Genomic DNA, 26,975 nt, shown 5'->3' with positions numbered 1-26,975 from the left:
CTTCCCTGTACATGTTTGTGAGCAGGTTGTGTCACGTTAGGCATCCCTGTTACTATATGAGTGAGTCAGAGAGGGGTATCATTCCCAAGGTTCCTACTGAGCCAATGTATGTGCTATGCGTTGCCTCTTTGCCAAGGCCAGGGCATACTGGGCATGCCTCCTTCTGCCTACTGGGGCAGGCTCAGGTTGTTCCTCCTCCGAGTCACGCTGTGCCTGTGGTGGCCTTGGCGATGGTGGGGGGCTGTTTGGCCCAGCCCTATGCTGGTCCTGCTGCAGCTGTTTTCGCAAGATCATATTATGTAGCATAGCACATACCATGACAATTTGGGTACATGTAGTTGGTGTGTACTGCAAGGCTCCACCAGATGTGTCCAGACACCGGAACCGTGACTTGAGCAGCCCAAACACACGCTCTATTACATTACGTGTTTGTGCGTGTGCCTCATTATGGCGTTCCTGTTCAGGTGTGTGTGCGTTTCTGATGGGTGTCATCAGCCACGGCTCCAGTGCATATCCTGCATCCCCCACTAGGTGTCCGTGCGGGATGTCCCCATTGGCAAATGTCTGGTACAGCTGCGTCAAATGCCAGATGTGGGAATCGTGGTAGCTCCCAGGACAGCCAGCACACACATTCATTATTATGCCCTGGGCATCACACACGACCTGGCAGTTGATGGAGGGGAAGCCCTTGCGGTTGATGTATGCCCTACCCGCTCACCGGCAGGTGCTTTGATGCGTATGCGTGCAGTCTATTGCACCCACTACCTCAGGTATTCCGCTATTTGCTGGAAGAGACGCATGTTGCTGGCCAATACCTCACGGGCATTGGGGAAGTATACATGATCACCGACATGTGCTGACATGGCATCCAGGAACTGGTGCAGTACCCTGGAAGCTGATGCCTGTGATATCCCCATCATATCGCCAGTTGGTCTCTGGAAGGTACCTGTTGCTAGTATTCTTAGGCCAACACATACCTTGGTTTCCACTGGGATGGGTTCCCCTCTGTTGGCTCTGTGTGTGAGGCGTGGCCTGCACAGCTCCACTATTTGCTGCAGGAGGTCTCTGTCCACTCTATAGCGCTCTACTATCTCCAGCTCATGTAACCCGTGGTAGGTGACCCTGGGCCTGTACACTCTTCTCCGTCTCCTCACTGCGGGTTGTCTGGTACCATCTGCATTGTCACCACCCTCAGCAAGTCGCCTATGTCTCATTATGACAGCTATGGCAGCCCCTAACATTTCTGCTCTGAGTTCAGCTTTTTCAGTTTTCACTTCTGATAACTTAACTCCTGTCTTGCAGTGTCTCTTGAGAGAAACATTCTGCACTGCTGTTTGCAGAGTTTTAAGTGCTGGGCTGGCCTAGTATTCTGCCTGTGTAATTGCCTGCATCTAATTGTTTTCACCTGCTAGCTCCAGCAGTATTCCCTGCTAACTTCCTAGTACATCTGTTGCTTCCTTTTTCCTCTCTGTTTCCTCAGGGTGGAGCCGTGCAAACCAGCAGAAACACGCTCACAGTGGCTTACACGCGCACACATACTTACACAGTTTTGGATCTGCTTATTCGGATTAATACAGCGTGCCACGCACACGGTGTTAAACATCTCCCAACATGCTCCCACATGCTTAGTCTGCCTTACACGCGCACACTGTCTTACAGCGCACACCGCCTTACTCGTGCTTCATGGCGCGCACACGCGCATACCGTCCAGCAAGAAACTTTGGTGTAGGCAACAGTGTACACCTTCCATTTCTTGACTTTCTCATGTTTACTTAGTGGCACACCTCCTTCCTTGATATCTGTCTGACATCTGTCATGTAACTCTACCCTCCAATGAACTCCATCCCTTTCTACCATTCCCCCCTGTGATGTCACCTATCTCCTACTCTGTTCCTCCCCCGTATGTAACTCTTACACTACTCAGAATGTGCTCATTTGCTATGTGACAGTGGAATTCAGTATCCTTACACTCATTTGCATCAGATTGCCTACTAATGCTTAGTTACATCTCTTAGACTTAGCTTCCCCCCTTGACAACCACTACACGGTGGCCATGTTGGTTTTGCTCTGCTGGTCCCTCCATTGACATTCCATGTATTGCATAAAACCTACATTTGTAGGTTTAAAACCTTCGTTTTTATGTTCTATGCGCAGCCTGTTTGCGGGGCTGCGCTGGGTTTACACATCGGCACATATATATATATATTTTTAATATTTTGCATGGGGTTACCTTGCCAATGGCCACATATTTGGCCATTGGCACGCTGCCTATAACATGTGCACCCTTTATTTGGAGCTGACATGGCTTCATTGCCGTGTTTGCAGAAACGTACTCAGTTGTCAACTGAGTACATTTCTGCAGCTAACACGGCTCTTACACGGGCTGTTCTTGGCTTCCTGGATCGCTAATCAGCCTCATTTGCATGCTATTCGGCTGCAAGTCGGCTGATTAGCTTAGCCACGCCCACTCCGTGTAAGAGCCGTTTTAGCCTGACTCTTACACGGACTTTGGGCTGTTCCTGGATCGCGAAGGCTGCATGGAGTCTTACACTACTCTTAGACTCCGTGCAAGCCTTCGTGAATCCGGCCCTATATGTGCACCAAGGCTAAATTGCATAATAATTTATTAAGAGAATAATCAGTAGCATATAATGTTTGGTTAATTAAATATTGGGAAGAAAGTTTCTATGACATCAGGCTAGTCTCACAGGAGTCACAGGGTAGTGAGGAAAATGAAGGGGAGACATCGAATACCATCATGGAAGTATCGAATAAAGAAAACTATAAAGCAATTAAGACAAGAAGTGTCACTGTTAGAAGATTATAGAAAAGGGAATAGATCAACAAAAATACTAAGAAAGATAGACATGATAAAAGCAATGCGCAGTATTAGAACAGACCAGAATCTATAATGCACTATTGCAAATAACAAACTAAAAATTTCAGCACAGGCAGAAAAATTTAGAAGATACACAGATAAATATAAGGGAAAAGTACAAAATAATCAATTTACTGATGACCCCAAAAAGTTTTATAGAGAACTGGGAAATAAGGTAAAAGGAATTGAAAGACCGCCAAAAAAAGAGGAAGTAGATACATTTTGGAGAAGTATCTATGACGATCCTGCGGAACATGACAAAGATGCTAAATTGATAGAAGAAGTAAAAGAAAGAATAAGAAGTTTAAAGGTACAGGATATGACATGGGATGAAATAGCAGCCAGAGAGATTGAAACAGAGTTAAGAAAAGCTTCAAACTGGAAAACCCCAGGCCCAGATGCAGTACCTAACTTTTGGTAAAAAGTATTAAAATCTTTGCACGAGGATTTAGCCATGTGTAAGAACTATTTATATGTGCACCCTGAACAGACACCACACTGGCTAACAACAGGCAATACAATGCTCTTACTTAAGAGTGAACCTGCAAGCTACCCTAAAAATTATAGACCAATAACTTGCCTTCCGGCGACGTATAAACTATACACAGGAATTGACGCTGACAGAGTTTATAATCATTTAGAAGAAAACTCAATTATGGCAGTAGAACAAACGAAATTGAAGTAATGGATTACCTGAGAAGTAAAGGATTCAGTGTAGAAAATCTAATTCAGAAAGCACCCCAACAGGATACAACAATGGACATCCAAATTAAGGGGAAACCAGTGGAATGGGAAACAATTGGTCAGATGCCATATGAAGATATTTTGAAGCCTTCCTCAGAAAACCAGTATAAACATTCACTTGAAGCTGGACAGCAAGGGAAGGAACAGGAAACTGTGGAAACTCTGACACAGTCAATGTTGAGGAGTGATAGGCCAATGAGTTCCCACATGATGGAGCAATAGATGGCACAGGATGAAATTGAAGAGAATGTGCCACAGGAAGATGTTCTAGAGCTTTCTATAGAATGCCCGCAAGAAATGGAAAACAAAAAATGTTGCCTCAGTTTAGAAGAAAATGAGCTAAGAGAAGAGTTGCTTGATTTAATAGAGATAGATAGACATACTAAGATCAATAAAAGCAATAGACTACAGAAAGTCAATAAAACCCAAAAAGTCAGAAGTTTGATAAAACAAATGAACACAGTAATTAGGACTGTCCATAGAGAGCCATAAGATATAACAGAAGTAAACAGGATATATTACTGAGCTGCTAAATTAATAACTGATAAAATTCTACCACAAGAACACAGGGTAGTGAGGGAAAGGAAGGGGAGAAATCAAATACCATCATGGAAGTATCGAATAGAGAAAACTATAAAGCAATTAACATAAAAAGTGTCACTGTTAGAAGAGGGAACAGATCAACAAAAATATGTAGAAAAACAGATGTGATTAAAGCAATGCACAGTATTAGAACAGATCAGGATCTATCATGAACTATCAAAAATAAACTATAAATCTCAGCACAGGCAGAAAACCTTAGAAGATATGCAGGAAAATATAAAGGAAAAGTACAAAATAAGCAGTTTATTGATATGGGCCTCCTCAAAATTGATTACATGTATAGATCTGCAATTGTAGGACCGCATATGTATCTGCTGACATCACAAGACCCAAATGTAGTAAAAGTTTTAAAATATGAGGAGAATAAATCTAAGATGACTTCTCTAATTAGTTTAGCAGGAGCATATTGGTGTCAAGTGGGAATGAAAATCAAACCAGAAATATGTAAAAATCAGGCAGCAATTGAATGTGCCAAAAAAAACAAAACAAAAGAAAGAATATAACGTGAAGGATCACATAAAAAGGTAAGAAAAGTGGAAAATGCATAAATTTAGTTGCAAGGAAAGAAAACTCTTGGAACAACCTCATGCTGATCAAGATCATGGTTAAGGAGAGAGACAAAAGGTTAATATTGGCGGCCCAAGATAGTGGACTGCATATACATTGGTTTACAACGTCCATTAAACATGTGGGAGAAACAAATGTAGGCTTTGTAAAACAGAATTGAAAACAGTTGCACATCTTGTTGCTGGTTGTGATACACTAATGGCAGAAAGACTGGTTACTTAAAGGCATAATAATATGGCAAGAGTGCTGCGTTAGGCACTGTGCAAACATTATAATATTGAAGTAGCTGAGAGACATTGGAAACATGAGACATAAAGCATTATAGTAAATGCTAAAGTTTATATCACATGGGATCACCCATTACCAATAATTCAAAAAAAATGGATGCAAGAAAAACAGATATAGTAGTCCAAGAAAAGAGGACAAAACTAGCATTGATCATTGCTACACCCAGCGACTACTGTGTCTTATGTAAAGAGCCAAAGAGAGACACAGAGTCATAAAATAATAGGATTACAAAACTGCTAATGACTTTATTTTATTTAAAGACACATCAGAACATACAGATAAGGGTGTGCTGGATGAACACTTAGTGACAAGATTAAGTCAGATTATAACAGAAACAATTTGTCTTTTCCATGTTTAGAGAAATAGCATCTATGGGTCCTGATTTGATACCAGCAAAGCAGTGACTGGCAATGAAGTATATGACTGTAACCAAATTGACTTCTATATTTAATAACCTAGAAGAGTAGGGGAATGTTCCAGAATATTGGTGATTGTCATGTGTTATCCCTGGTTATAAGAAAGGTGAGAGAGATCAACTTCAAAATTATAGGCCTATTAGTCTGACATCTATACTTGGAAAATGTTCAGCTTCACTGAGAATGTCACTATTCCCATAGATATAGATTTGAGTGCTGTAATTATCTTTTTGGATTTGGCTAAGGCTTTTGATAGCTTGCCTTGCAAAGTAATTATGAAATGTTCAACTTCAAAATTAACAAATACATTATAAGGTGGATTGGGAGTTGGTTGTCAGGTTGAAGACAGTGTGTAACGATCCAGAATACTTGAGCTGAATGCTTACCTGTAAATGTTGGTGTTGCTCAAGAGTAAGTTCTTGTTCCTATTTTGTTTAACTATGTTCTCTCTACCTTTCTTAAGAATAATCAATCTTGGGTGTACGAATATGCAGATGATTGTAAAATAGGATTTCTATTGCAAAACTCTACTGACACAGTTGAGTTAAATCAGTACTTACAGGTTCTGAGCTGTTGGTGAGAGAATCAGGTTTGCCGTTTAGCACTGACGAGTGCTAAATTACATACTTTTCAAATAAAAGTATCACTCTTTCCATATATTTAATGCCTTTTCAGTTAGGTAAAGTTAAGGAGTATAAAAACTTCTGAATATGAAAAACTTAGGAATCTGAATAACATCATCAAAAAATAAGATCAAGAGCAATTAAATATATGGGCTATTTGTTGTATAACTTGTCTACAAGGGATGAGAATATACTCATTTTAGTGTACAAGACTTACAATAGACCTGTTATTCAGTACAGTAACTCCTTTTGTGTATACTCAAAAGGTTCTTATTGTATTATCGACAGCTGAGGTGGTCGAATGCTTTGGGAAAGAATTCACATGGCTGTTACCGGGGATTTGCCCTTTCCCCAATGTAGAGCGATCTTGGAGTTGGTATATTTTGTTAGAGGGTGTGGGGGGGGTGAAACCCCCATTTATGTTTGGATGTGTTTGTTTCATTTTTTTACAGATGGTCACGCAAATTCTTTCCTGAGGAAAGAATTTGATTATGTGGCCATTCGCTATTGTAAGCGTTCGACACTTAGGTGTCAATGTTTTAGAATTCGACAACCTAAGCTGTCAATGATATGATATAGATGCTACTCAAAATTTCAGTTAAAAAAGTTAGAGGATGTTCAATAAATTACTAGAAGAATTATGAATAAGAAAACTATTGAGTATGGTTCCAGATTTAAGATGTTACATTTTTTTAGCTTTTGTTATACATATGTTTATACCAAATTGATATTGTTGTATAAGATTTTTATGACCCTGTTTTGCAGGTAATATATAATATAGAGATTAATAAATATATCATAACTCATAAGCATAACAATATGAAGTTGTTGTAAGGTCTGGCAATTGTACAGTAAGAGCTCAGTACATCACTGTTAAACCTACCAAATTATAGAACAATATTCCAATCAATGTTAAACAGCCAAAGAGTACTGATACTTTTAAGAGGAATTTGGACATTTGGGTAGGTGAGAAAATATATGAACCGCAGTTGGAGGAGTCAGTATTCTTTGATGGCCAGTCATCTTAAACACTGTTTGCGTACTTATGAACTTATGCACTACATTGGTTTGCAGGATAGATTAAAGCTGTTTGTAACCACAGCAAGGAGCACATTAAGGAGGCCAGGAAATGCAACAATGACTTTATAATAAGAAGGCTCAACATAGGGGATATAACTGAGAAAATCAGGTACTAATGCTTGTGCCCTCTATAGAAACAAACATAGCCAAATGACAGGTGAGAATTTGAATTACAGAAACAATACATGCATATAAGTATAATGTTAGACATCCAGAAAAGAGAAATATATGTCAAATGTATCACATTAATATGCTGAAACCATATGAGGAAGTAAAGAAATTTGTTGAGAACTTTGCAAGATGATGTTCCTACAGCAATTCTCTATTTAAAATACAGCTACAACAATCTTATGAACAGTGCAAAAGCACAATGTGAGAACATTTTGTTAATAAATAAAGAGCATTCCCATAAATACCTGGGAGAACTAAACTAACAGAAATTAATACAGAGCAACACCTGGGGTAAACATTACCTTATAAAGTACCAGAGTCACAGAAACCATTAGTAAAGGAAGAAGTTAAAATGCTCAAACTAGGCATAATAGAATAATTAAAAATCACTGGATCAGCTGAATAGTGCTAGCCCTTAAGCCTGATGTAAGCATCAGATTCTTCAATGACTTCAGAAAACTGAATACCATTTCAAAGTTTGTTGGCTAGTTCTTTTTCAGAACTGATGTGTTAATATTGAACTTAGTCAAAGCCAGATGCTTGACAACACTGAACTTGATGAATAGATTCTGGCAGATGTCACTTACTACCGCAATAAGTTTTGTAACCCCTGCTGGTCTTCTTCAGTACATGATGTAACAATATGACCAATATAGAGCCTTCTGTAAGGAGACAGTGAGGAGTAGTTAGTTAAGTAGGTGAAGTGAATTTAGAGCTGAATTTATCATTCAAAGAATTACTATAAAGATCAACCAGCTTCTTGCTTTTATAGGATCATAGGAAATACAAGGCCACTGAGCCTATTGACCATTTACTCCTTGCCAGAAAGCCACACTTATTTGTGAATACCTAACAAATCATCTAGTTCCATTTTGAAGGAAGATAGTATATCATATTACTTAATTTACTGTGATAATTTATTTAAGAGGCGGGGAAAGTGCTGTGCAATTAATCTATCTCTATCTATCTCTCCATTTTGTTTTCTTTATTTGCTAAAGTTTCAAGTTGTATGATAGCTTATTTTATTTGTATTTATTTTTTATTTACTCTTTGTTGATAAAGTCAGTTCCAATACACAAGTGTTCTCTTTACAGTGAGACCCAAGGGGGTATTCATACTGCCTAAGGGAAATTTAGCCAGTGCCCCACCTTCTCCTACACTTTCAACTTGCTGTTTTGCATCACAACTATTAGGTGGGACCAGAGGGTTGCTGACTTGGTTGTTAGAAATTCAACAAGGAGAGAGATGGAGCAGTGTATGTTTTGGAAGAAGAAGATCAAGAGCTAACTGAAACTACTAAAACTAAATAAATAATTGTATGAGAATTAGAAGGAGATGAATTATCATCGCAAGGTTCGATGAATTTAGTGCAACTAAGAGGACCGGAAATGAAGCAGAAGTAATCTGGAGTGAAGTAGCTGATTGCATTATAGAAACAGAAGAAGTGACAGTTTCAACCGGAAAAACAATGGATTTTAAAGGAGCAGAGAACACTGTTGGGTGCTTAGTTAGTGGAGTAACTAGTTTTAGGGGCACATATCAGCAACAGGTGAAAAAAATCTTATGTTGATGTAAAAGTGGGAAGATGTGATAACAGAAAGAAATATAGACTAAAAGTGAGCAACTTGGAACTAAGAAGCCTGTGGTAAGAACTGAAACAAAGCCTGACTTTTGTTTAAATAGACACATTTTGGACGATATAATTTTGCCTTTAGGATTTAGTATAAAAGACATAAGAGTAATAATACATTTGAGCACTGAGGACTTCTGTGAATTGGCTTCTGAAATATTTAGTTATTAGAAAAATTCATGTCTGAGACAGGAAAAAACAGGGACCAAACTATGAGGACCGCATATTTCTTTGGATGGATATCATCATCATAAAATATAAATGAATGATTAACAGACAGACCTTACATACATGCATGCTTATATCTCAACAGTTTACTACAAAATGGCAGTCAGGCTCACATGTGCTCAGTATTTATAAATGTGTGCCAGCCCTTGGATAGCTTCTTAAAGATGCACACACACACACACGTTGATCTATACTCTCCCTCTTAAAAAGATTGCCCTTAGTAAAAACAAGTTTATAGTTAGACATACATTATTGTAGACATTAGAAACAAATAAAATGTTCATGTTCAAGTTGCCGTGTATCTGTTAACATGGTATGGAGATGCGACCAGATCTCGTAACATAACAATCTGGACTAAATTTAGTAACAGGGACAGTCTTCAGTGAACAACTTGTATCAGGAACTTCTGGATTTATCACAGGAATGGGAATACTCTCTGGAACTTCCTCTGGAATTGGAACATTGGACAACTCAATCTGAGATAAGAGTCTTTCTCACAGGCTATAAGCTGTGGTATAGGCTTGGACACCAGTCTCAAATGTTTCTTGGCTCTGGTCAATCTTGAACCAATTGGAGTAAGTGTCTACTAACACCAAATAATATTGACCATTCCATTCGAAAATGTTGGTAGTGACTGTCGACCAAGGTAGTTCAGGATTCTGGTTTAGCTGAAGTGGTTCCTTCTGTTGATGTGGCTTAGTACTATTACACACAAACAAGATAAAAGTACTCAGCCTGTACAACAATATGACAGTTTTCCCCCCTCTCCTGCATAGATAGCAGGTGCATACACAAATAAACGCTGCCTTTCAATGGCTTCTGACCCAGATAAAGTAAGCAGAACAAAGTCTTTGAAATGCTTTACTTTACAAAATATGCTCTGCAATGGCTATATTTTGTGAAATAACTTTACTGCAATACTGCACAAACATGTGAACACTTTATACATTTCTGATAAATAAGATATCTTTAATTAATATGAAAACTATGTGCTTAGTAAAAATGCAGTCATTCCCTTTCCTTTTATTCGTTTTATGCAAATCGGACTTTATTTCAAATATTTTCCATAGTAATTTGAATATTTTTATTAATATCAGACATATCGGTTTATTTAAATATTGTTTAGAGCATTCTGTATGCCTTGTTTCATATTTTGTGAATAAGAAATAGTTCTGAGCAAGTTTTAATATCTGAAATTCGTTTCTGTCCTGTTTTGTGAATTGTACATGCAGTAGGGATGGTCCACTCCTCTATATTTCTCAAATGCCAGCCAGGTGCTTCTCAGACTTAAGTGGAAGAAACTGAAGCTCTTTCTGGCAACAAATAATTTTCGCTATTCTTCTTCTAACATCATGTCCCTTTAGACATGCCACTTCTGATACCGTGTTGCTCTTCCCTCTCTAACACAGAGGACAAGCACGTGGGGTATTTTGTTTAGATGCTTTAATACATAGAAACATATCAGGATGGATAGATCATCATAAAATATAAACAAACAGATTAACAGACAGACCTTACATACATACATGCTTGTATCTCAACAGCTTACTACAAAATGGCAGTCAGGCTTGCACATGCTCAGTATTTCTACACTTGTGCAAGCCTATTGATAGCTTTTTAAAGATACATACACACATCGATCTACAAAATGCATGCACAATTCAAAACTGCTGACGCTGACATTGTTAAATTTAAGTTTTTCTTTTTTTTTTCTAATTGGAGGAAGGGTATGCATGAGGAAAAGAAAAATAAAGATTGGGAAAAAAGAAGCAAAGAAAGGAAGGGATGATGTAAAGATATTAAGTGTAAATATTAATAGTACCAGAAATGGTAACAGGGTAACTGAACTATCTAAGAATGTGAATCTAGAAATTATATTTTCATTAGATACTAGAATGTATTAAAACGAGAAAATGGGTAGAATGGAGACCTTGTGCCAAAACAAGATTAAATAGTCTGTAGGAAATAAATTTTCAGGTATATAGATTTTGATAAGAAATGAAGAAATTAATATGTTAGATATTACAATTTTAATACCATGTAGGATGATAATGTGTTATGTAAGAAAAGGAAAATGACGTGCAAGATTATTTGCAATTTATGCTTTCAGAAATATGAAAGGAAAAATATGTTTGACATCTTAAAATATATTTTGGTTAATATATTTATTATTATGATAGCAGCATTTAACTGTAATTTAAGGAAGAAGAAGGGGAAAGTAACACGACGTGTAAATGCACCGAAAAAAAATTATAAAATGTGGAGGACTATAGGTAGGAAAAAAGAGAAGAGCCTTATCCAAAAGGGATATTTAAGACAGACATCAATTACGTGACATAGTCTAATGGAATTGACGAAATAGAAGAAGGTGTGGAAATTGCTGAGTTTTCTGATCTGAGTTGTGTGGACAAGAACAGGTGAGAATAAAGAGATAATATAATTAGGAAAATTAATGAAAAGGTTAACTGGTGAAGAAAGTAAGACAAAAGAAGTTATGCTGGAAAGTAAGAAATTATAGGAAGATCATGTTACAATAAGGGAATTTTATGAAAATTGGACTGTGGTGGACTGTGTTTAAAGAAAGGTATGAGAATATTATTAATGGTCGAAAACAGAATGAAAAATAAAAATGAACAGGAATATAAATAAATAATGGAAGAGCATCAAGTGGAAATTGAGAAAAGATCAATATACAATATATAATAAGAGAAAAAGAAAGAAGGATATATGACAAAAAACAGAGAGAAAATTAAAAATATGTTATTTAGGCAAAGGTTTTAATAAAAGGAAAGAAACAGGAGGCATCATCTTATTTAGGAAAGCAGCTGAGAATAAAAGAGGAAAGAATAAACGCATGATGAAAATGGTGCATAAGATACAAATAAGAATGAATAATGGAAGTAGTGGAAAGATTTGTAAATAATATGCATGAAAAGAGCTGGGAAGCAGGAATGTTGTGTTAAATATCTGAAGATACTAAGCAGAATTATTGTGGAAGAAATGTAAGAAGTAATAAAAGTTTGTTTTTTAGAAAATATTAAATGAATGTTTAGATAAAAGGATAGTTCATAGGTTCATAGATTGGTACTAGGTTATCGGCCTAGGGCGTATACAAGCCTAGCCAAACAATTCCTTGGATATTTCTTCCCACAATATTTACTTCCCTGGACCCCTGTCCAGCAGGGTGACTGACATGATCCCCAGGGTGAATTTCCTATCTCCCATCCAATCATCAAGGTTCCTTTTGAAGAGGGCCAAGGGGGCACTCTAATTGACATGTATGGGCAGTCTATTCCAGAGTATAGGGAGTCTCTGGGTCAGGAACTTATCCCTCCAGCATGTTTTGTTCATTGTAATGACAAGCTTTAGATCCCTGGAACATGTGGCTCTGAGGGTTTGGGATTTCTTTAAGTGGAGCATGTCCAACAGCTCAGGGTTTGACATGGCCTTGTATGTTAAGCAGAGATCGCCTCTGAGTAGACGATATACCACAGAGCATAGCTGGAGTTTTTTTTAGACGGTCAGCATAGGGCATCTGCTTTAGGCCTGTGATTCTTTTAGTGAGGTATTTCTGCAGCCTTTCCAGCTGTTGCAGATATCTTGTGAAGTACATACCAAATGGGGCATTATACTCTATAATGGGTCTAATGAGGGGTGAGTACTGTGGGACAATGACCTCCTTTTTTTTGTACAAAAAGCCCTTAGTGATGAGGTGTGCCAAATAGAAGGATTTCCTGACTGTTGTGGCGACATGGTTATTGAAGGTGAGACCACTGTCCACCTGTGTCCCTAAGTCTCTCATCACACTTTCGTTGTTTAGTGTACTCTCACCTATGTGTTAATTCAAGGGTATATGTTTTTTTCCCAAAGGGGATAACTATATATTTCTTGGCATTAAGCTTGACCCCATGGCTCTGGCACCAAGCATCTATTTCTATAAGGCCCTTTTGTAGAATATCCACATAATTTGGGGATTCAATAATGGCTCCAAGTTTGCAGTCATCTGCGAACTTTGTTAGCCAGAGTCCCTTAGTGTTGGTCTGTACTTCAGAGAAGTAGATGCCAAACAAGAGTGGTCCCAAGACTGCACCCTGAGGTATTCCACTTGTAACTTGTCTGGAGCTGGATTTGGAGTTTGCTACTTTTAAAGTCTGGGTTGTCAGTAAGCCATTTGGCAACCCATCGAGTGATGTAAGGATTTATGCCCACCTTAGTAAGTTTATCTATGATTCCAGAGTGGGGGATGGTGTCAAAGGCCTTGGCGAGATCCAGATAGGCTGCGTGGACCACCTTATCCTTGTCCACATCTCTGGAGACTGATTCAAAGAAGTCAATCAGGTTCAGGAGACAAGATCGGCCCTTCACGAACCCAAACTGGGTGGGGTCCAGTGTTTGAAGGTTGCCATTGTCTTTGTTTATATCCTTGTCCACATCTCTGGAGACTGATTCGAAGAAGTCAATCAGGTTCAGGAGACAAGATCGGCCCTTCACGAACCCAAACTGGGTGGGGTCCAGTGTTTGAAGGTTGCCATTGTCTTTGTTTATAAGTTCCATGATAAAGCATTCCATGAACTTTCAGATCAGGCTCATCAGACTGATAGGACAGTCATCAGACTGATGGGACAGTAGTTCCCGGGATCCAAGGTAGATCCCTCCTTGTGGAGTGGGATAACTGTAGCTGTATGCTACTCAGTGGGCACGATGCCTGAGGTGAGGCTATGATTAAACATGACACTTAAGTGAGGTGCCAGTTCATTTTGTAGTTCATGTAGTACACAGCCCGGGATGTCATCTGGTCCCATGGATGCTGTATTCTTAGCTTTGGAGGGCATGGTTTCTACCAGTGTGACCATGATTACTGGAATTTGACAATCTTTTGGTATTGAGATGGGCCCTTTAGGGGGTGAGAGGGGTGAAGCTGGCACTAAATTGATCTGCCAGGATATTGGCAATATCCTTGGGATCAGTATATTTAATGCCATTCTGTTGTAGCTCAGAGCAGATCTGAGCATTGCCATTTAGATTCTTGACATAACTATAGAATGCCTTGTGGTTGTCTTTGAAATCTTTGGCAATTTTATTTTCGTAACTAGCTTTGGAGGATTTTTATGAGGGATCTCAGCTTCTTACTGAGGCTGGTAAGGGAGTTTTTTGCATCTTGGGATTTTCCTCTTTTCTGCAACAGTTTCTTCCTTCTGTTGTATAGTTTGTTTATGGCAGGGAACCACCAGATCGGCTTCCTTTTTTGTTTGGGATGGCACGATTTATGCACGAGCAGATGTGCTCATACAGTGGCATTGTGTAGGATTCAGCAGTCAAACTTTCAGCTCCCAACTGCATGGGTGCCATGAAGTTTGTCACTTCTGACTTAAGTATCATGAAGTTGGCTTTGGAGAAGTTTTTTACAGAGGTTTCCTTACTGGGGGTGGGGGTGGGATGTGGATGTCAAGGGTGAATTGCTTATGGTCAGACCTGACCAATGAGGGGGGTGACCACTGGTGTGGAGCATCTATCTCCCATGTTGGTAATGACCAGGTCTAGGATATTGGAGCCCCTGGTGGGACAATGTATTAGTTGATCCAGGGCATTGGAATTTATGAATTCCAAGAACCGATGGGAAAAGGTTTTGGTACCCGAGTAGTTTTCCCAGTTAATGGCAGGGTAGTTGAAATCACCCAGTATTAGGGTGATTGGTTGTATCTTAATATTTTCCAGTATGTTTAGAAAGGTGTAGTGAGAATCTTGGGGTATGGTGGGGGATCTGCAGCAAGCTACAATTTGGACTGCAGTCTTACCAAGTGTTAGTTGCACCTGGAGAATTTCAACTGCATTGTGTTAGGCAACTAGCCTGGGGGTGTGAATATCCTTGGTGAATATGGACACTCCTCCACATTTAGTGTTTTGGTCTTCATTTGGTGACCGAAAAGTGTGGTAAGAGTTGTAGCCTGGTATTGCAGGGGTGCTCTCTGGAGTCTTGAACCAGGTCTCGGTTACAGCACAGATATCGATGTTCTCCATTTTTTGGAGTGCCTTGAGAGAGTGCATTTTGAGGTTTAGACTTCTAGCAATGAGTAGCATTTCCTTCAGGTTTTGCATGCTTGTATCTGTTACGGTGGTAAAAGAAATATTTAGTGAGGTGATAAAATTTATATGGAAGAAAAGATGAAAGTGAAGATATAGGAAAATGGAGACCCATAACTTTAGGGAATACTGATTATGAAATATTTATGAGAACAATGCAAAAAGGATGAACATATAGGTTCATACGTTTATAGGTAGGTACTAGGCTATTGGCCCTAGGGTGTTTATAAGCCTAGCCAAACAGTACCCTGGCTTTTGCCACCCAAGAAAATTATTTTCCTGTGCCCCTGTCAAGCAGAGCCACAGAAGTGAACCCCGGGGTGAATTTCCTATCTCCCATCCAATCATCAAGATTGTTCTTGAAGAGCGCTAATGAGGAGCTTTGTTTGATATAGATAGGTAGTTTGTTCCACAGTATGGGAAGTCTCTGAGACAGGAATCTATCCCTCCAGCATGTTCTGTTTATTGTGGCGACAAGGTTTAGGTCCCTAGAGCGTGTAGCTCAGAGGGATTGGGATTTCTTTACACGGAGCATGTCCAACAGCTCTGGGTTTGACATAGCTTTGTATGTTAGGCAGAGATCACCTCTGAGTAGGCGATATGCAACGGAGTAAAGCTGCAGTTTTTTTAGACGGTCTGCGTAGGGCATCTGTTTGAGGCCAGTAATCCTCTTTGTGAGGTATTTCTGTGGCTTTCCCAGTTGTTGTAGATGTCTTGTGAGGTTCATACCAAAAGGGGCATTGTACTCTATAATGGGTCTAATGAGTGATGAGTAGAGGGGAACAATGACCTCTTTTTTCCCGGATGAGAAACCTTTTGTGATGAGATGTGCCACGTAGGATTTCCTGACTACTGTGGCAATGTGATTATCAAAGGAGAGACTACCGTCCACCTGTGTCCCAAGGTCTCTTATCACACTTTCGGTGTTAAGTAGACTACCACCTATGTGGTAGTTCATGGGTACAGAGTTTTTACCAAAAGGGATGACAATGCACTTTTTGGCATTGAGCTTGAGGCCATGGCTTTGACACCAGGCATCTGTCTCAGTGAGGCCCTTTTGTAGGATGTCCACATCGTTAGGAGATTTGATTATGGCTCCTAGTTTGCAGTCATCTGTGAACTTTGTTAGCCAAAGACCTTCTATGTTAGCCTGTACTTCACAGAAGTTGATGGTCTGAAGTTGGATTTAGAGTCTGCTACTTTCACAGGGTGGGTTCGGTCAGTGAGCCAGTTGGCAACCCGTCTTGTGACAGAGGGATTTATACCTAGTTTAGTGAGTTTGTCTATAATTCCAGAGTGGGGGATGGTGTCAAAAGCCTTGGCGAGATCTAGATAGGCTGTGTGTACCACCTTACCCTCATCTACAGCTTTGGTGACCGCTTCAAAGAAGTCTATCAGGTTTAGGAGACATGATCTGCCTTTTACAAACCCGAACTGGGTAAGGTCCAGAGTTTGGAGATTACCAATGTCATTGTTTATACGTTCCATGATGATATGCTCCATAGCCTTGCAAACCAGGCTCATCAGGCTAATGGGGCAGTAGTTCCTGGGGTCCGTGGTGGCTCCCCCTTTGTGGAGTGGGATTACCGTTGCTGTGCACCATTCAGTTGGCACAAAGCCTGAGGTGAGGCTATGATTGAACATGGTACTTAGGTGGGGTGCCAGTTCGTTCTGTAGTTCATGTAGAACACAGCCTGGGATGTTGTCATGTCCCATGAATGCTGTGTCCTTGGCTTTGGAGAGTATGTTTTTTACCTGTGCAGCCGTGATTACAGGTACTTTGCATTCTTCCGGTATAGAGATGGGCCCTTTATCGGATGAGAGAGGGGTAACGTTAGCACTGAACCTATCTGCCAGGATATTGGCAATATCAGTTGGTTCTGTATATTTAGTGCCATTGTGTTGTAACTCAGAGCAGATCTGAGTGTTGCCATTGAGATTCTTGACATAGCTATAGAATGCTTTGTGGTTGTCTTTAGAATCAGAGGCGATTTTGTTTTCGTAACCAGCTTTGGAGGATTTTATGAGAGATCTCAGCTTCTTACTGAGGCTGACCACAGAGTTCCTCCAACCATGGGATTTTACTCTTTTTTTGCAACAGTTTCTTTCTTCTGTTGTAGAGTTTGTTTACATCAGGGGACCACCAGATTGGCTTCTTTTTTTGGAGGATAGCATCTTGGTTCTGTTAGGGATTGCACGATCCATGCACTCGCGTAAGTGCTTATAAAGTGCAATTGTATCAGATTCAGCAGTCATATCTCTATTGTCCGTCAGCATGGGTGGCGTGAAGTTTGCCACTTCTGTCTTAAGAATGAATGAAGTAAAAGGAAATGGTGTGTTTGGTGTAAAGGAGAGAGAAGTAATCAAATGTTAATAAGAGTAAAGGAAGTATTAAGTATGATCTTTACAGAAAAAGAAAGATAGATTGGTTATATGTGATGTAGAGAAGACATTTGATAATGCAAATCATGAGGTGATGTGGGAAATTTCAGAAGTATATGGAATAAGTAAAACAAATAGTGGAAGTTATGAAAATATATGGCTGAAAGTGATGGTAAATAGATGAATGGGGAAAAAAATAGGGATTGAAGGAGAGTTGAACAGGGGTAGCACTTAAGTATCCCTTAAGTATGAGTATTTTTGTTGCAGTAATGTATGCAATTATTCAAACTTTATGTCAGAAATGTATGCAGAATGTAGTAAGTTTAGCATGGAAGTTGAGATACCAGTATGTATGTGTATGTATATATGTATGCCTTATGCAAATTTTATTAATTTATTTATTTTTGCTGACCAGATTTGTCCCACTAGGCTAGTATCCTCTTTTCAGGAGAGACCTGAGGGGGTATTTATACCAGTAGGGGAAATTTGGCCAGGGCATCAAGGAACTTCAACTACTCTTTTCAATAGGTGAGTGGAACCTTTTACATTCACCTGAACTACCACCAATTGAAGCTGATGGAGCTTCAGTTTAACATCTCATCCAAAGGACAATGTACTCAGATGTACAGCACCTCCCTTATGCTGCACTGCAGTGACAAAATCCATATACCTTTTGTGGGAATAGAACCCACAGACTTTTCCACAAAAGGCAAGTGTGCTACCTGCTAACATTCTTATCTCATTAACTTCAAGATCTAAAATTATAATTTCATTATGCACTAGTTATGCTTTAGTTAAATCAAATTCATAATTACTCTTCTAGGTCAGCTAAATGCATTCTCCTTTGTTCTCAACACCACTATCACCTTATATTGTATTATCAAAGTATCTCTTCATTCTTATTAAATCTCATCAGTGTTTCAGCTCTTCCCTTATCCAATCTGTATATGTAAAAGTATGATTATCTAGTACAAATGGATTCAAGTATCCTCAAACTAATGTTATGTCTCTTTGTGATCCATGACGATATGATTGGTGCTTCCTTTCCACCTTGCTATGCACCATCATTCAGCTACCAGGCAATCTAATGCCCATCCTGCTGTCATATGGTAGCTTATGTCTGAACTAAACATTCAAATCTCCTCCATTGCTCCCAGCCAAGATATTCATGACTCATCTTTCTCTATAACTTGTTCATTATAATAATATGATCATATTAAATATTCTGCTATGACAGTGTAGGAAGTCAAATGTAAGTAATTATATAACTTGAAGATTTCCAAATCTATATAGATACATATAGATTTGTATATCACTAACAGGGGACCCTTACAGTTATAATCAACCTCTTGGTCTCACTTCCAGGAAGTACCCTTATCATGATATTCATAATGTTCAGCTATATGCAACCACCCTAGTTAAAACATTAGATCACTCCGATTTTCCTCATACATGTGATAATCTTCATCACCATCCTATTTTATGCCCTAGTGTCCTTCCAGAACATTGTCATGTCTACCTGCTCATGTAACCAGTAGGTGATACAAGAAGATTAAACCATTAGGCAAATACAACAGTCTAGTGAAAACCAAGCAGATTTAATAAACTCTAGCGCCTCAGCATTGAAGGTAGTATTTGCTGAGGTGCTAGAGTTTATTAAATCTGCTTGGTTTTCACTTGACTGTTGTATTTGCCCTTTTCCAGTTTTTGGACTTCGGTGTTGTTTAAAATTAAACCATTACTTTTACCACTACTGAATCAAATGCTAATTACATAAATGTATCCAATTAATATCATACAGCCTTTTATCATTCATTAGAAGTATAATGCAAATTGTCATGACTGGCTTTGAAAAGGGAATACATTACTAAAATATTAATTGACTAATTATTTTGTCTGATAAGCAAGTCACCACATCATCCACTTTAAACCATCACACATTTCTATTGCAGGTTCCCTAGCAAGATGTGACCTTGAATAATTACCTCAAAACCACATGAACAATGTAAAAGGATGCCAATTTACATTCAATCAATCAGACTTTACCAGTTTTGCATTTAACCTTCATAACACAATCTTTTTTATCCTGCCCTACAGATTTTCAGTCAAACTGACACCAGTTCATATTAATACAATAATCTAATATGCAATAATGTAATAATATATATCATACCCCAAATCCACATGTCATACGATTCTAATCAACCATCTTAAGTGTATTAGCTGCCTGCAGTACATCTAGTTAAAGTGAAACTGGACATCATCTTCTCAGTATCAAAGTTATGCAATTTATCCACCCCTTCTAAACATTGTATTAGTAACATCCAAAACTATAGCTTAAATACTCTTCTTAAATAATGTATGGTATTGATATGTCATTAAACCTTGAGCTTTAAATCAAATGCAAAGGAATGCATCTATCTCTTAAAAATAAATTAACTGCAAACAACTTTAATGTTGTTACACATGCTGTTCTACCTTCCTGTATTTGTCAGTCTAATACATTAATTCATTATTATGCATCTGCATGATTTGGTTTACCTTAATGTTCCCAAGAAGTGTAGTAATCATCCGCATTTAAATTTTGCACATATTCCTTATCCTTTTGTGCCAACGATAGTCTTAAAACATCAGTCCAACCTTTCTTATATGAATTATAATTACTTTTTAACAGAATTTTTAAGCATCAGTTGTTAACATAGTTTGACAACATAAATCTGCACAGAAAGTGACAATCTATAACAAATCCCACTTATTAAAAGCCACTGATGTTCTAGCACTGCTCTTACAAGGTCTACTATCTGGTTTATATGAGATTGTTAATGCGTGTATTTATCTTCATTTAAAATGTAATAGATAACTCTCATGTGTGTTAATAATTTTGTATTATTGTCATAGGTTCATAGGTTCATAGGTTCATAGGTAGGTACTAGGCTATCTGCCTGAGGGCATTTATAAGCCTAGCCTAGTCATATTGAAAATATTAATCATTGTTTAATTTAGCAGGTTCCTGTATTTCTATAGTCAACAAAAGTCATGAAACAATAGCAACTCCTTCCATATATGAACTCTGCTTTCTGTAATGCACCTTCTCATATTACTTTGATAACAATTTAAACAAAACAACCATTTAGTAGCAAGCTTGCAACATAAATTGTTTTCAATTAACAGTCTTATAACAAGCCGTCCTGTTATACTCGATTCTTAATGTAATAGTTTACTTATAATATTAAGCATGCAATTCCAGCAAAATAGACATTGGAATTTTGCCTAATTCATTTTCAGATTAAACCCCCACATAAAGATATGCCTGAAATGAGAACGAAAAAATAAGAAGAGTACAAAGAATTCCAACAAGTCCAACAAATATCAATTATTTGGATGGAAGTACTTACTGGTTTTTCACTGAAGAAATGTATGCCTACCAGTGGATCCTAGGACTGTATTTTTAAAGTATCAAATGGCCCCTTTAGTACTTTAGTAGCATGTTGCTGAGCTGGGGAAACTATATGATCACTGTTTTCAATGTGCATAATAAAATTGCATTCTCTGTACAATAGTGGTTTCATTACACAACAAGTTTACTTTGTGACAGATAAATCACTGAGTTATTTCAGTGAAACAGATAAAAAATAATCCATTCCAGCCAATGAAAATTCATACAAAAGAATCTAACTATAGATCCTGACATTCCTGAACACTGGCAAAAGACTACAGAATGATATATATAATGAAGTCAGGTAAGCTAAGGCCTTTGTCACCTGATTTCCTTTCCTAAATGGTGATCTATAATGTATGCTATAGTTCTCATTTGTATTCTATTTCAGATATCCTGGGAGAAAACTTCAAAAGAATCTGCTGCTGGTACAATATAGCACGATTCTGGGAACCTCAGATGCATGACAATATTATCTTAGAAATAAAAATATGGAAACATCTCAGAAGTTCAAAATCAGATCTGTTAAGTGAGGTTGGGGGAAGGGAGTCAAAATCAAAGTTGGATGAATATAACAAAAATGGTGAATGATTCATGATCACTAGGTCAGAGGATCATAGGAAATGCAAGGCAATGAGTCTTCTGAAAATGTATACCTTTTCAAGACCTGGCCTCAGATTGACCTTCCTCTCTTGATGAGGGCCAGACTAGTAAAGACAGGGGTGAATTTGTGAATATCCATTCAATTGTCCAGTTCTGATTTGAAGGAAGATAATGTATCACACTGCTTAATTTGTGAGTCTATACCAGAGGTGGAGAAGGTACAATAGAGACAGGATTCTGGTCTGAAATAGTGACAGAGTACATAACTTCTGAGACGCCTTCACAAAATTATTAGGACATAGTTACAAAACAAGTGTTAACAAAAATCATACAGGGAAATTAACATTTAACAATGTTCTTAAGAAGTGTGATAACCACTGATAGCTTGAGGAGAAAGGACAATGCACTAACACACTTCTGGTTTGCTGTTTATCTACCCTACCTGGCACCCGTTTTGCCCACGTGATCATGTGTACCAGTTCCTTGTCTGCCAGGTTGGTCAGTATAGCCATCACACTAGCTTCTGTGAAAGGTTTGCTAGGATCATGTTCAGAAAACACAGAGGGGGGCTCAGCTTCCAGCAATGTACCAATGATCTGTTCAGCTACAAGACTTTGTACCACGCTCTTCTTTCCATTCTTCAAGATTGGGCCTTCCCACATTCCAGCTGGTCTGCCATCTGAGGCCACATTAGATTTCTGGTCCTGATTGTCTTTACGACGTTTGTGTTTCAACATTCGACCTCCCCTTCGGTCCTTGCGAATACCTAGAGAAAAATATTCATAGAGTTATTTTCTCTTTAGGTAACAGTTTACTTCTGTTCTTTCATAAATATTTCTGCAAAATGTTAGATGTTAATCTCCTATGTGAGGTAAAAGCACACAGCTATAACCGTTTCAAGCAGGATAGATGCTTATCACAATTTGGCATGAAAATTTGTATATGCTTCTACATGGAATGCATAGCAGTTTTATTTTATATTTTTGTCTGATAAAAATCCATTGTGTCTCTAACAGATAGTGTATGGTCATTGCTGCTTGACTCTGTTGGATTTCTTGTCATTCTTGCCTTATTTATGATTTGTTTCTGCTCCATGAATGTATGTTATTTGTTGGATATCTACAAACTGTATATCAGATTGTTGCCAAGTGATGTTGTTTTGACTCTTACATTCAATCATTACTTTTAAGTGTCAGTCCCTGCCTTTGCTGCTTATTTTTATCTGTTTTACTGCATATTAAGCTTGTTTAACTATCAATACAGCTGTGAATTGTATCATGCATTTAATGAAAGAAGAAAACTGACTTTTAGATACATTTTCTCTGTGTATTCTTTCTGCATCTGCCAGAAAAAAATGGTTTCTTGGTATTTTCATTAGGACCTCCCAGTAAACAAGTCAGCAAATAAACAAAGCTTCCTAATTTCTATTAAATCACATCATATTGGAAATAGCAAGATATCTGCTAATAACTTGTCCTTATTTGATGTTTATCAGTGTCTGTGTCACCCCTTATTTGATGTTTTTTAGCACCTGTGACACCCCTTATTTGATATTTTTCAGTGCATGTGTCACTTATTGCTTTTTTTGACCTAGAGCCTTTATAAATGAAAAAAAAAATATTTAAAAGTGTAATCCAATGCAACAGTATAAACAAAACTGAGCACCAAAATGCATGGCAAGGCAATAACAAACATGACAAAGTAATTCTCCATGGTAACAACTCTCTGCTAATGTCAACATATGATTTCTGATTTGACAATAAACTCTTACAGCCCTGGAGAGGTGAGCAGACATTATGATTCCCTTAAATACCTTGTACGATACCATATTGCTATTACAACAGCAAAGCAGTAAAGTACGAGATAAACTGGCAGACGTGGAAGGAACATTGCAATCAAGTGAACTAGAGTTGGTAGCTTTCAAGGAAAAGTTGGACTTATTTGTCTGCAGCATATGAAGATGAAGATGAAGGTGAATGTGACACCTTCGACTATTTTCTTTTCTGCAAAGATTTTGAAGACTGAGAAAGGGCACCATTTGCAAACAGATTTCAGAAAGGGCTATTGAAAAAAACACAAATAATATGGGTACAGTCTGAGTCTTAGTATGAGCAAGAACAGATAATTTTGCAACTCTGGAAATATGGCAGCCACATATGATTAAAGGATGAATTTTTTTTTGTGACCACAACTTATTATAATATACATTTATGCTACCAATATTGCAATTTATGGATGCTATTAAGAAATACAATCTCAGGAAGTTAGAGTAGAAATTGAAATATCCAGCTATTTTGGAGGTGTTCATAGAACATTATGGAGAGATGGTTCATGATCTCTCAGCTGGCTATGGACCGCATATGCGGTCCATATCTGGGAACATACTATGAGATATAGGTGCCAGCCAGACAGCTAAGTTGATACTCAGGCTCAGTTCATTCTCGATCCTTATGTTCTTGATGATGAATTGGGACTTACTTATTTTGTTTTCAGTTTTAACATGAACAGTAGAAAGTCAAAATGTCATTACCTAAGCAAAATTCACAAATTAGCCAAACTAAGCCTGCATGTTGTGTATCGTATATTTTAGTTTTTTCATACTCATGTGACTTTAGTTGTAGATTTAGACATTTGGGAATTTGAAGGCTTTTATAATGGTTAGGTACCTTTATGATTATTGTAACATTGCTTAAACATTAATTAATGTTAGATTTAAGGTAATGTAATAGCCAAAACCAAACACTCTTGAACTGAATTGTCAATTTTGGTTATGCTCTCGGGTAATAAGTGCAATAAATGAAATAATTTATCTAATTTGGACAGTTTCTAAACTTTGCAAATTTCTGTAAAAATGTTAGGACTTTCAAATTAAAAGGTGTGTAGATTTTATTTTATGGAGATTAAGTATTTGGTTATCTTCATAATCTGTACCAAAGCTGACATGAGACTGATTGATGTGCATCCACTGAACATTTTTTAATAGTTTGCAAAGGTGTGCTTGTTATGGTGGTTATTTAAGATGATCTTAACATGGAAAAGATGCATTTTATGCTGTGATTTGGGTGAGATATGTTGGAAATGAAGTATAGTCAGGATAGATAGATTGGTCATGGCCTGCCATATTGGATAAGTTTCAATGGTACTGGCTTTTTGTGTGCAGTTTTTAGGGGTGCACATCACTGAGAAATCTTGTTAGTTTATGATATTGTTCCCCTGGTTTTGGAGAGGATTTATTTCTGTTTTGCTACACTGCAATATTTTTCAAGACATTATACAGCCAATATGCATCTCTTAATTAAAGTTGGTCAAAGTAACTTTTAGGAAATATGACATAACCCAGTTAAGATGCCTTACAGGCATAAAAGATATTAACAGATTAGCATATCATAGTAACTTGCTCCTTCCAGGAATGATTGATTTTAAATCTGTTTTACCCTGTTTCATTCTGGTAGAGTCAGTCTTTTGCATCTTTTCAAAATAAAACATTTTATGTAAATATAATTTGATATGGATGGTCTGACTTTCAAGGAGCTACAGTAATGTAGAGTATTTAAAAAGAGACATATGATATTTTTGCAGTTATGAAAAACTCAGCTGTCTAGGGAAAAAAAAATATTTAAATCTTATAGATTCACAGATTAAACAAGATTGATCATAAGCAAATGAAGGGTAATGATTTAAGGCAATAGTTTAGGGAGATAGTGCACACATAATATTCACATGACATGGGCCAATTAAGATTATGATATATTAATGATATCAATGTAATCAATGTACTTTTGGCAGTTTATTTTAATGATTACAATTGCTTTAGAGTGGCTGTAGAATTTTAACTAATTTCTGGCATACACTGTTTAGGTCAAGCCAATTTGGGATCTTCTCATTTTGTAAAGACTCTAAGGGTGTTATATTCAGTTTAAGATTTTGTTTTTTACTGCCAAATTTAGCAGGTTGAATTTTGATGTTGATTTATATAGCATGGAGATACTGAAATGATGTAGGAGTATGCAGCACTGAGAGTAGAGGGCAGACAAAGTAGTTGTCTTTAAATTGGAGATTGAAGGATTGATGATTGTAAATCAGGGTGAAACTTAACACTGATGTGCAGCATTTTAATACACTCTAACCCAACATTTGATATTACTCAATGTTCATTTTAATTTTTTATGTTATGATTTCAAGGATAATTAGAAATTTATGTTAAATGTTTATACAATGAAGGAATTGAGTTTACAGATGGTATATTTTAAATACTTGAATATTATATGGATAAAATACGTCTGCACAACCATGTTATCCAGTATTAAAAATGACAAGAGCAGTTTAAAAAAGTCACATTTATTTTATTGTAAGGTATCAAGATGGAAGTATAATATTTAAGGAAATGGTGCTCCTGTTCTTGATAGTGATTTCATTGTTATATATTTTTTGTTATTAGACTGGACTGCATAAGTGAGTAAATTGTCGTTTTGGGGTAAAACAAAAATGATGCTGTTAGAAATATCTGGTCCTCTGTTAAACACCTATGCTGGAATTCAATAAACTCTGCTTAAGCTTTGCGTGAAGCCTACATGGAGTTAACATGTGTGAGTGGTGATGTGCGGTTTGCAGCAGCGCTCATTGCACTTGCCTACTGATGTAGCCTGGAAATATATATTGGAAATTGGAAGGTAACTGTTAGGTGAGTTAAGTATGCAGACATGCACTGAGGGCATAAACATCATGACCTGCCACATTTGTTTTTGCCTTTATACACTGATTAAACTTCCAGTTTCAATTATTTAATTCCTTCCTGCTTGGCGCTGCTGTTGTTCGCTTAGCATCCTACAAATATGGTTGGCATCATTGCTTGGGTTTGCCCACTAACAGTAAACATGACAAGTGGAATTGGTGGGATTCAAACTTATGCATAAAGGACAAAACATTTTCTTCCACAGCATTGATTTTCCATCTTTGCCACAGAAGAAGTGCTGATCAAACATAGTCTGGATAATTCATAAATACAGGTGACAGTCTGAGCTGTTACACATGTATGTGTGTGACCTGACAAGGTTATTGGATATAGATCCAATTCAGTATGTGTCTTAGGTAATGGTCAAGGCCATGCAAGTCCAGATAGCAGAATTATACTTACAGAAATATAGTAGACAGTATATCCTCAGTCATACATCTGAAAACACAATAATGGTGTCTCATCCCTCATACATATAATTCACATCAGTTCCACTATCTAAAGTGTTATAAG

General features: G+C 37.7%; 1 protein-coding gene across 2 annotated transcripts in view; it reads right to left on the bottom strand.

Annotated features, from left to right (window-relative positions):
* Window positions 1–26,975, bottom strand: part of ESR1 (estrogen receptor 1) — a 1,085,149-nt gene that overhangs the window by 477,963 nt on the left and 580,211 nt on the right. For both annotated transcript variants that reach the window (XM_044088946.1, XM_044088885.1), the window contains exon 4: window positions 22,173–22,496. In XM_044088946.1, coding sequence (XP_043944881.1) covers window positions 22,173–22,496 — 324 coding nt within the window. The remainder of the gene's footprint in view (window positions 1–22,172; window positions 22,497–26,975) is intronic.

This window comes from Protopterus annectens, chromosome 1.part0, assembly GCF_019279795.1.
Source record: "Protopterus annectens isolate FY-2018-M chromosome 1.part0, PAN1.0, whole genome shotgun sequence".
NCBI classification, from domain to species: Eukaryota; Metazoa; Chordata; order Ceratodontiformes; family Protopteridae; genus Protopterus; species Protopterus annectens.
This window is presented reverse-complemented; position numbering and strand designations above follow the sequence as displayed.